This window comes from Megalops cyprinoides, chromosome 17, assembly GCF_013368585.1.
Source record: "Megalops cyprinoides isolate fMegCyp1 chromosome 17, fMegCyp1.pri, whole genome shotgun sequence".
NCBI lineage: Eukaryota > Metazoa > Chordata > Actinopteri > Elopiformes > Megalopidae > Megalops > Megalops cyprinoides.
In genome coordinates this window covers 20304322-20316246 of record NC_050599.1, presented here as the reverse complement: position 1 = coordinate 20316246, position 11925 = coordinate 20304322, and the positions used below count along the sequence as shown (strand labels likewise).

The following is an 11925-nucleotide window of genomic DNA, read 5'->3' as shown; positions in this document are numbered from 1 at the left end:
GAGCACAGAAACGAGACAGCTGGGATTTTGACAACCGCGTACTTTACGCAGACCTTTAGCGACTTCACCCCTTGGTGAGCTCTCATTCACTTTTTGCTTCTGTCGTCTTGCTGCGAGCTCCGTTTTATTTTTAACAAGCCACAAACATTTGAGTGCACACGTGGATATGTTTGCTTTCTATGGATGACAAAGGTCAAGTCGGAAAATAAGTTGAAACCTCCAGTTGGATTACAAGGAGACCTTCGCAAGGGACCCTCACAAGTAACGCTGCAGGCGCGGAGTTGTCGATACGAATGGTAACCTATACGTTTTGGATATGTACCAAGGTTTAACAATGGCAACAAACCATGGACCCCCGTCTTACGAACCTAGTTTTATACACAATGCTGCTGCTACCTCGCCAGTCTACGTGCCAACGACTCGGGTTACTCCCATGATTCCAGCCTTGCCTTACCTCCAAACGCACGCAGCGTCCCAGCAGAGCAACCCGGTGTCGAGTCACTCTGCTTGGTCCCAGCCGGGCGCAGAGTCGGTCCCCTCTTACAACACAAGCAATGCGCACCACTCGCCCGTGTCGTCTCGCTTCACCTTTTCCACCAGCCCCCCTCTGTCCTCCGGCGTTGCCGCAGTCCGGGAAACGGCAACATACACGAGTCCTCTGAACATCTCCACCAATGGTAGAGAACACTACGGAGCCAGGGGACTCGGCAGTTCCTATCACAGTCCATACCCGGCAAATATCTATCCGAACATGGGGGGCACCTGGGCCGCGGCCCCCTTTGACAGCTCAGTCCTGCACAGCCTACAATCTGGAGGACCGGCGGGCGCAACCAGGCACACCAACATAGGTAAGCGTTGGTCTCGTCGTGAGAGTGACGAATTCACTCATTATTTCCCCCCAATTGTATACAGTCACAAAAACACCAATCGTTTCTCTGTAAGTTATACCTTTATTGTACATCGTTCCAAAAGCAATATCCCACTGCCGACGGTATGAACATACTTTGCAGTTTAGTCAAACATAGAATAGAATTTTGTGAAGGCCTGCAACAGCGAACGATTTTAGTCTGCTACATGTTGAAAGTGACGCATAGAACGTCTGATTATTGCATTAATAATTACTTTGATTCCTGAAAGTGGGGGGAGGCAGTTTTATTCAGCCGCAAAATCATTAGGTATAAACAACATCCGTGGTATTTTGTGTGATTTCGAAATGGTTTCAACGTCCATTCCTTATAACGTGTCATTATTTTCCAATTTCCCCTTATTAAGAAGTTTATTACAGCTCGAGAAATGTTTGAAACGACCAGAGCAAACTTAGGTTTACCCGTACAGAAATGTTTTTAAGTAGGCCTAACTCTCTTCGCTGATCTTACCATTAAATGTAGTACGATTTTACATAGATAAGGATGACAAGAAATTAATAACAGGGCGACGTAGACATAGTGTATTTTAATCGAAGTATTAAAAGGAAGAGGGAAAGCCATTTGGTTGAACACAAAACAGCTAATAACTCCAACAAAGCAGCTGGTGCATGGTATTATTGGACATGAAGATGCCACTGGATGATTAGACGTGTGCAAATGACCAAATTCAGCAGCACTTCAATCAAGCTAAAACTGTTTCGAGGCTTACAATAAAATAATGTTAATGTCTTACGTCAGTGAGATTTCAGCGTTCAACTATATTAACTTGAAATGTGACACCGCCATCCATATTGCTATGCTTTGCTACCGGGAACACAGCCATCAATTTGTTGGTATCAAAACTAGAAAACTCATACACTTTCGAGTAATCTCAGGTGACCAGTTGTCCAAACATGTGGTTGTTTAAACTGTAAGTTTATCAGTGTATGATGAGAGTGCTGGCGTTGAAAACAGGGCCCAGATTAATATCGTTGAATAGGAGGCGGCCTTAAACGCATTGACCTTTCACAGCAGCACAGGGCAGTCACGGCAGAACAATGCACTCCTTTCAACTTTTGAATGAAATTATTTTGCATATTCAGCGTCAAAGCTGCTTCTAAATATGAAAGCCAACATTTTGAGGAAAGTGCGAGAGATCTTATCTCGGCGTTGCTCTTAAAGGGCAAGTGGACGTTTCATTGCTTTGAATGATTGAATGATACGGTGGACATTCACAGTACCGAAAGTGGGAACATGAATGGACAGAGCAATCGCATTCATAATTCTGGGTACTCAAGTTCCTTAAGAATGGATTATAATATTTGTCGATTGTATTTGTCGATTGTACAAAATTACAGTTAATTGCGTATGATGCTGCAAATTTTGTCTTTCATGTAGAACTACATGGTTTTTTGAAGGCATCATAAAAACAATGAGAATTGAAAACTCGAACGAAAAGAAGAATGCCCATCAGCGGTTTTTGGAAAAAAGAAAATTGTTGAAATGATAAAGGATATTTATATTAGTATAATGAAGTATATGACTGCAGTAATTATTTAGTTTAAATTTAGTAAAATCGTAAAATCATAATCATTGTAATTATAGTTCAAGAAGAAGGCACCAGTTATGTGGGTTCTACCGCCTTTAGCTGAATTGAAAACATCTAGTCGTATCGTTTAGCATTATCACAGACGATTAGTGCAGTAAAATGTTTTATGGGGCTTACTAAATGTAAGCAAAAGCTTACCTTAAGCGCAGTCCCATGTATAAAACAACATCAACTACCAACATAATAGAATATTTGCGTTTGTGTTTCATATACTACCTTCATCTTTAATTCAGTGTAAGGAAACGATAGCGACTTTGTTACTCATTTTTATTTTAAACCTAAATTCGGTGAGGTAATAAATAAAAGGATTTAAAACACACAAAATTGTTGTTTTGCACGTAATAGATTGTCTATACAACTAAAACCAGCAAATACTTTCTTCGTGAATGTTTCCTAGCAGTGATCGCGTATTTTTATTAGACATATTCGAAAATGGACACCAACAAAGAATGTAAATACTTGCACAAACAGCAGTCGACGAAAAGATGTAGTTTCAAAGGACTACAAAGAAAAAGTGTAACGGTAGAAATTGTTCTAACAAATTCTTCTCCTCTGACATATTTCAGTTAAGAATGCAATATATTAATGGAAGGCCGAAGAATTACAGCGCTTAAATAGAATTGCATTCTCTTTTGTAATATTTCCTAACTGACCAAAACAGGGACAATGCTTACTGTTATTATTATTGTTATTATTATTATTGTTGTTGTTGTTGTTGTTGTTGTTGTTAGCCTGACGATCCATAAGTCCTGTATATTTTATAATTATTAGACTTACTTTTTAAACCAATTATTGCTTCTGAAACAGCAAAAGTAGTAGAGAGAAATGAAAACAGCCATTTCCGTGTTCGCTCAATGTTCCGTAAGAACAGAAGGAATAATTTCACTTTTTTCCGAGTTGCATTTATGCTATTAATTACAACATAAATGCTATTTTCTTCAATGCTCTACACTTAAACAATAACTCAAAATCTGTACTTTTCAAGGTCAATAAATCACATTTGTAACAATTGTCTAAGACTTGAAATAATATCTGGTGAATCCAGTATTGTGGCACATAATGTTATGAATTATGAGCAAACCAGTTGTCTTTTCTGTTAAATCCTTATACCCATTGATTTCGGGGTTTCATCTGAACATTCATTAGATCTTAAAAGGCGCAATGGTAGTTAATAAAATATTTAAAAAAAAACAATATTAAAACGCATGAAAAAAGATTGTATTAAGAGATTTTTGATGCTCGTTTTATTTTCAATACTTTGCCAGGGGAAAAAGTTGTTTAAATAAGCTTTTTGTTCAGTGATTAAGGTTGTCCATTTTCAGTTATTTTGGTTAGTCTTTTATCATAGCTGTTGTGTGTGGTGGTTGATAGCCCTTATAGGGGTTTTTAATAATGGTATGTATGATTAATTCCTCAATTAACATATCCGGCTCGTAATTCCACTCCTTCTTTACCAATTATTAGGATAAGGAGGCACCCAACCCCCCTGGTATGAAAATATGTTATATCAGTCAACATGTGAAATAAATGCGCACACACCAAACAACGTTAAATACAATCCTTGACATCACAGCCATGTGAGCAACAGGGTTTCATGAATACATATTACAAATATACTTTCATTGTCATTGATTGACCCCCCACCCACTAAAAAAAACATGATGATACAAGTATGGATCACTCAGTCTGATTCCTAAATGAGCTCTTCCAATCAAGGACTTGTTAGACAGAATGTAATTGAACTGATTTGTCTGTTGTTGCCATTCTGGAGAGGCTAGTTTAATAAATGGATAAATGAACTGTACTGTATTCCCGCAACGCTACATGGTCTGTGGGCGCTCATTGTAAAGCTTATAACAGAGCTCTCCTCAAATATGTTGGCAGCCACATAGAAGATATATCTGAAAAAAGTAATGGCAATATTTCGAAAGAAGATCATGTTCAGGTTAAACCGTGCTTTCCACTGATAGAGAGAAATACAGGCGCCACACATACATATAAATAGCACTGGCCTTGGACCTGTTTAGAATAGGTACACATAATGATTGGGGTTAGAGTGTTGGTTGGTTTATTTGATCTTGTATCAGTGGTTTGGTTTACTGTGTATCCAGAGCAGAAATACAAATTTTCCTTGTTACTAGAGCCCACAAATGGGTAATGTGCACCCAAACACATGAAAACAAATCGCCTCATCGTATGACTCATGGGTGTGCTGAAATCAGCACAGGCAATGTCACATGCCTAAAATGCTTGGTGTGTTTGTGTTCCTGAGCACGGAGGCTCTCTTCTCGACCCACTTCTGCGGTTTGGCATTACACAGAAAGAGTGCAACAGATTGAAGGCATCCGTTATAATGGGACGACTCAATTAAACCGTCCTGCCTATATCGAAAGGAGCTGGCATTGCTAATCACAGCTGTTTAATGAAATACCAAGATATTCATACGCGTCCATGAGTATGAAATAATGCACCTGAATCAATAGTTGCTTCCAGTCCACAACTGAGGTGCAGCTCCTCAGTCATAAGCGTGAGATGGGATGCATAACTGAAACAGAATGATTCCACACAGTGTGCCCTGTCACCATCATATGCAATATTCTCAAACTCCCTGATGTGACCAAACTGACTGAAAGACGAGCCTACTATTCCCAGCTCCCAAACAAATACAGAATTCAACTCCTCAGTGATTCCTCAGTCCGTGGTCGTGAGGTTGTGACGGAATTCCACATCGCCGGGGACAAAGTAAAGGCAGCGGTTATTGAATAAAGCGGGTGGCACGGCCGCGTGTGAGGGGAGCTCCCGCCACTTCCTGTCCTGCCGTACACGACCCAACCCCCAGAGACCAGGCCTTCTGACCTCTTGAAGGAGCCGTCGGTCATGAGGGAAATCTGGAGGCCTCTTGTGGAAGCAGACACAGAAACATTAAAGAGCACTCTTACGGTCTTATCGGTCTTCCAAACAATCAGCATTATACATCATGCTGACACATCACAACCAGGTAATACATTAGTGCGTCAGTAATGCTTAGATCATTCCCTCTAATCAGTTGCAATTTGTGTTTTGCTGTTGTGCCTTCTAATGTAGCTAACTTGTGTATGTCTCTTTGGACAGGAGTGCCTGCCAAATAGATAAACAATATAAATAACCATTTGTTAATCTCTGCCGCAGGAAGAAATCCTGTACAGTGTCATAATTGCTGCTTATTTTCCTGCCACAATATGGGGTCTAAATATTTATAAAAAGGCCCTCTTCGGTTCTTTTTTGAGTCACTGTAGTTTTTTTTCTCCACAAGTAAATTCCTTTCATTCCAAAGCAGTACATTTTACTGTCTCCAATGCACTGATAAGCCTGTTTCAGAAATACCAGGATTGACAGTTAACTCCCGTGCAATAACCTGTAAGCCAGCGTGCTGAGGGTACTTGGGTTTGAAATGGTTGTTTCCAAAGAAAGAGCATTCTGTCACTGTCTGTTCTCAAATTAATTGCAAGTAAGGGGGGATATATAATGCAGGTGCCACTCTTTATTGTAAATAATGATTGAAGTATTACTTCTAATATCACAGATTCTGTTTCTCCTCTCTAAAGACGAAACACAAACTTAATTTGGCTTACTGTGTTACATGCCACATACGTAGTCACTCAACTCCGCTCTGTCCCACAACCTTTATGTTGTGGAAATAAAAATGAAAAACAGAAAGGCTGAAGTGTGTTATTTAGGTAAAGTGCTTTGTGGTGTTATTGAGCGTTGGCCTCCAAGATGATAGCATTCCATATTTCTTTTGTCTGTTATTTCTAAAAAATGTTCATTTATCTGTTTGATTATGCATCTGTGAGGCCGATCATGGTAACTTTGCCATCGTCCTTGAAAAGCATAATTCCTGACTGCAGCATGAGTGGTCCTGACTGACACTCAAACAGAAGACTGAGGAAACAAATGCAATCAAAGCAGACTGAACACTGCTGATATGCTCTAGAAGCAATGCAGTGTCGCAGTTATCACTGGTGTTCTGTGGTTTACCTCCTATAAAAACTCTTTGTACCTTACGGATGTATTATGCTTACATCCAGTTGATGTAGACTTGCTGACTATAGTAACCTTAATATGATAGAAGTCATTAGAATTTTCCAGTACTGTGTACAATTAGCTTGTTACAAGTTTTGAAAGCATAGGACACCACTTTAAATGTGTATATTCGTCATTCACCAGGACCATCTTGCTATGTTAAGATACTGAAGACGTTTGACTTGTATCAGCTAAATTCTGAGGGATCACAATGAAAACACTTCTGAAGCTGGGTCATTGTGCTTTTCAACTGAACAGCCTGATCACAGATCAAAAAAGATATGCCTTTTGGTCTCTTGCTGCACTTAGGGCATTGCCCCAAGCTTCATTGTTTCTGCCCATGGCATTTTTTAATGTTATACAAGGAATGATTTCATTCTGTAAAGATCAGTCCATCAGTTTCATTCTTGCAATGTTTGCAAAACCGAACCCTTAATCGAGGGAAAGGCTGTCAGAGAAAAGATTGTCTTTTAACTGTTACAGGGCGACATCATAGAAAGACAAACAATGCCACCTCTTGGTCAGAAAGGGTGACTGTGTCTGGCTGTGTTTACTAGGCATACGCCAGGTCTCCCTCACTCAGACAGCTTCACGCTGGTGTGAAGGTGCATCACTTTCACTCCGTAAAGTTGAGTGTAATGTAATGTAAAAAAGACTTTTATTACATTACATTACATTTTTTATCCTGGCTGGTATTATATGCAGTAATCGTCCAACCACACTACACTATAGTCTTGCATTTCCTTTGCTGTCACTGATTTCAGCCTTTGGAACTGGCTTTTTTCCCCAGCTCTTTATAGTTATTAGTGTTCAGTCAGGTGTAATTTCATGGGTGTGTGATCACCCATGATGTCTTGTATTAAAGGGGTGTGTTCTGTCATACCCTGTTGTGTTTATTTATTGCAGTATAAATCCAAACATTTTCTCCATAATCTGTTCACTGTGTTTGTAAGAACTCTTTGGGTGCCAGACTGGCCTGAGATACCCTGTACTGATGACCACGTTTTGTTAACATATCAGGATCTGTTTCCATATGTTTAATAACAATTAATGTCATCACAAAATTGCAAATAAGAACGTAATGCCTTATTTGGTTGACTGACTTTGTGCAGTGGTTGTAGTCAATGTAGTGTAGTATGTAATGTAATGTATGTGTGTAGTCAATAGTGTTTGGCCGATTTATGAGTTTCAGGACTAGATGACTGAAAGCAATCAGATTGGAAGAAACTCAAAGAAGCTCTTTGGATAGAACAGACCTTACACTGAAGGACAACTGTTTCACTTTTCACCGTTTTTATTCTAATGAGCAACATCAAGGAGGTGTAAAACCCTGTATGACTAAGTGAACCCAATAACTCACATCCATATAGTGCAATTGGCTGTCAGACAGTGTAAATTGATCTGAATGATCCTCTGATTCTGTGGGAAATTTGATTCTGATTCTGAATATATCTGCCATCCTTTCTCCCTCTCGCAGACCTGTTTGATGACTTTGCGGAGGGCCGCGAGTGTGTGAACTGCGGGGCCATGTCCACACCCCTGTGGAGGCGAGACGGGACAGGGCATTACCTGTGCAACGCCTGTGGACTTTACCATAAGATGAACGGCATCAACCGACCCCTTATTAAGCCCCAGAGACGCCTGGTGAGTTTGTGTTTGTGTGTGTGTGTGTATGTGTACAAGCACGCATTCACGTGCATATGTGTGCATTATCAAGGTTGTGTGTTGTATTAACCCTTTATCATTTAGGCTGGCACTGACAAACTCAATTCCAGCACATCTGTGTCCATATGTGTTTCATTGGCTTAATTACAGCAGTGAGTTAATTAGCTGTACATTTTACACAATTGCAGTAAAATATTCTCCAGTAATGTTACCCTGCAAGTGCAAGCATCTTTTACGGGAATTTATAACACATAAACACAAACATGATAGCAGTTTGGTGTAATGGTAAGGAGTGGGATTTGTAACCAAAAGGTTTCTGGTTTAATTCTCTGGTGGGGCACTACTTTTGTAGCCTAGGTAATTAACCTGGAATTGCCTCAGTAAATATCCAGCTGTGTAAAGGGATACAATTGTAACCTATGTATGTTGGTCTGGATAAAAGTAATTTATCCAGTTGTAATCTTTTTTTATCCAATTGTAAGTCGCTTTGGTTTAAAAGCATCTGCGAAATGCCAAATTGTAAATTGTAAATTGTAAAAGCATCTGCTAAATGACAACAGTAATAATGTAATGCAAAACATGTACAAATTGTCCTGTTACCAAATTATAAAAATCATTTGGCTAATCAAGTATTTCATAGTAATTGGCAGAACAAAACCTAGGATACACATGGCGCTATAGGACTGGAGTTTGGAATCCCTCACTTACAGCTGCAAATAGTCAGGCAATGTATGAGTAATTTATTTATGATCCCTTTCAAGCTATAAATGACGGGAGGCTGCAAGCATATGTCAAGCATGGAAAGGACATTGTCAGTAACAGTTCTGAAGAGTGCTGGCTAGATTATAAAAACATGGCAACTGGTCAAGAGCATTACTAAACAAAGAATCTCTGTCTCTTCCTTATTCTCTCTGTTTCTTTGTTTCTCTTTTTTACTTCCTCCCTTTTTCTTTACTGTCTTGCTCTGTATCCCTCACATACTTTCTCTTATTTTACTTACTTTCTCTCTCTCTCTCTCTCTCTCTCTCCCTCTCTCAGTCTGCCTCAAGGAGAGTTGGTCTGTCCTGCACTAACTGCCATACCACCACCACCACACTGTGGCGCCGTAACGCCGAGGGGGAGCCCGTGTGTAATGCCTGTGGCCTCTACATGAAGCTGCATGGGGTAAGAGAGAGGGCTATTAAAGTGCTGTAGTTCTCACCAGTGTTCAAGTGTAAAGTGTTCTCACCAACGCTTGTTAGGATCTGTGGTCAATGGTCAACAACAGCTTGTAGCTATAGTTCAGTGAGTTTGCTGATCAATCAACACTTAGTGATTGTAATTACTATACTACATGGAGAATGTATATTGTTGGAGCATCAGATTTCTCCGGCTTATAAAGAGAACGGTGCCATTGTGGGAGAAACTTTTAACTGTCACAACGATTTCAGCTTTATTGATTGAAGTCATCCATATTAATTACATTAAATATTGACTTTGAATAGAATTTAACTGCTAAAAAATAAAGAGCAGAATAATGTTAACATCCTGAAGTATGTCTTCAAGTGCAGTTTTTATGAAATTATGCATAACACATAATAATGGAGACTCATGCTTTTCATACTAAATATAAGAGCTTACTTTCTTTCAATCAATAACATACAGTCACAATTTTGTGAGAATTCTAGGGGAAATTGCTGTTCCACAAAAATACCTTGAGACAAGATATGTAAAGAAATTTTGATATTTTAAAAGTTTAAATACAGTTTTGGGAGAAAAAGGTATTGAAAAATAAGTATGTAAGTCTTGTATTTGTTATTGTTGTTGGATATGTTACAATCTGGTTATGCAAAGTCTGGACACAAAATCTGTGATTAGATTGACCTGGGTCTAATTCCAACATGAGGTAATCAATTCCTGCTCATGACCAGCAGAGGGCAGACATGAACTGTCAATATTTAAGTTGGCTTTAGCGTGATTTTACAATCCAATCTGAGAAAAAAAAACGAATCGTACATCACCTTAACACATTGCCTTGGGAAGCATGCTTCCAGTTGTTCATTCCAAGACCACATATAAAGCAACATAACAAAACCAATACCATAATGAAAAAGACAAATTTAAATGCTTCAGGAATAATTTTCTGCATTCAGTAATGTCATATCTTTTCGGGTATACAACAAAATGGAGATCTTTAACAGATGTACAAATATGTACACATGTACAACATGTACAAATATATGTACATCCTTAAAAAAAACACATTTAGAAACATGGCCTGCTGTCACTGCTCCTAAAAATCTAACAAAAATCCAACGAAAAATGATAGGTCCAACGTGCCTGTTTGTCTGTTAGGTCCCTCGACCTCTGGCCATGAAGAAGGAAGGCATTCAGACCCGCAAGCGAAAGCCAAAGACCCCCAACAAGTCCAAATCCGGTGAGACAGCCCTCGCCCACATATTGGCTTCCAAGTGGCTTTTGTGTAGAATGTGAAGGGATGAGCTGTGACCTCTTGTGTGGACCTCTCTTTGACAGGGACGCCTGGTGCCGAGTGCCACCCACCTACCAGCAGTCCCGCAACCAGCAGCGGTGCAGAGGAGCTGCGGCCAATCAAGACCGAGCCAGAAACCGCGCCCCTGTACACACACCACAGCACGCACGCTCAGGTAACATGGCCCAGAGTCAGCTCACACATCCCTGTATGTGATTTCCAACTATGTTGTTGAAGTACGGTGATGTGAAATTTTGATCTGATCCTAGGTCAGTTTTAAGATGATTCTAGCTATAATCTGATCCTGGGTCAGCTCTTGGGAGCAGCTCCCATTTACACCAAAGCAGGGGTATTGTCGTAGTGCTACTGAGGCTGTGCAACTCTTTAGATTCATGATGTGGTACATCACCAAATGAGAGTCTGTGACAGAACTCCTCTCCTTTACCTCCGCCCCCATTAAGGTCTCATCTGTCCCAGCCTACATGAGTGTCCATAGCAGCAGCGCTCCCCTCAAACTGTCACCCGGGAGCCACCCCTCATCATCCAGCTCCAAAGGGGAGCCTTGGAACAGCCTGATTCTGGCCTAGGGATTCTGTCACCTGGACCTTCCTATCCATCTGAGCCCTGGATCTGCTCCTGTCCAATCCAGCCCCTGCCCTGGCAGAACCATGGAATCGCAGAAATTTTCATCTGAGTTCATGCCTTCTGTCTCTGTCCTGCAGGGGCTTTATGACTGGTTCCTAGACATACCCTAAGTGCAAGAATATACTTTAACTTAGCTTTGTCCCTGTTCCTGTCCCTGGCCTCTTGTTTAGCCTTTAGAATGCCTTGCCAAATTACTGTACCTGTTTTTTTTTTTGCTGTTTTGTGTCCTATATTTTAATTTTGTACTTTTAAATGAACACAAAACAAAGGGCTTCAAAACATATCCAAGGACGTCCTTCCATAAGCGGAGGACTACATCATTATCACCCACTGCATTCATCTCTAACATGGGGTGACTCGATGCAAACCAGTCAACCACAAACCCTGAGCCTCCCATGGTGAACTAATACGAAAGAAGGAGCAGGCCAGGTGTGGTCACTCCATGGGAAACCGGTCGGATGGCATCAGTGACAGAGCTGACTATTGTTGTCGTTGCAAAAACGTGCACATGCCCAGCCAAAAAGACGTGTCATTCAAAATAGGACGATCGCACTCCTGAAACCACGGAG

The 11925-nt window shown here is 40.4% G+C and overlaps 1 protein-coding gene across 1 annotated transcript; it reads left to right on the top strand.

The window, feature by feature from the left end:
- Positions 1-11525, top strand: gata4 (GATA binding protein 4). The gene is made up of 6 exons (XM_036549859.1): positions 1-848; positions 8054-8220; positions 9280-9405; positions 10576-10657; positions 10756-10886; positions 11173-11525. Exons 1-6 carry the CDS (start codon positions 317-319, stop codon positions 11296-11298), a joined length of 1164 nt encoding a protein of 387 aa, XP_036405752.1. The 5' UTR covers positions 1-316; the 3' UTR covers positions 11299-11525.
- Positions 11526-11925: the final 400 nt, after the last annotated feature.

Excerpts from the sequence above, each read along its gene's own strand:
- gata4 (XM_036549859.1), top strand. The coding sequence starts at position 317 with ATGTACCAAGGTTTAACAATGGCAACAAACCATGGACCCCCGTCTTAC. Across the intron at positions 849-8,053 it reads AACCAGGCACACCAACATAG|ACCTGTTTGATGACTTTGCG; the intron begins GTAAGCGTTGGT and ends TCCCTCTCGCAG. Across the intron at positions 9,406-10,575 it reads TCTACATGAAGCTGCATGGG|GTCCCTCGACCTCTGGCCAT; the intron begins GTAAGAGAGAGG and ends TTTGTCTGTTAG.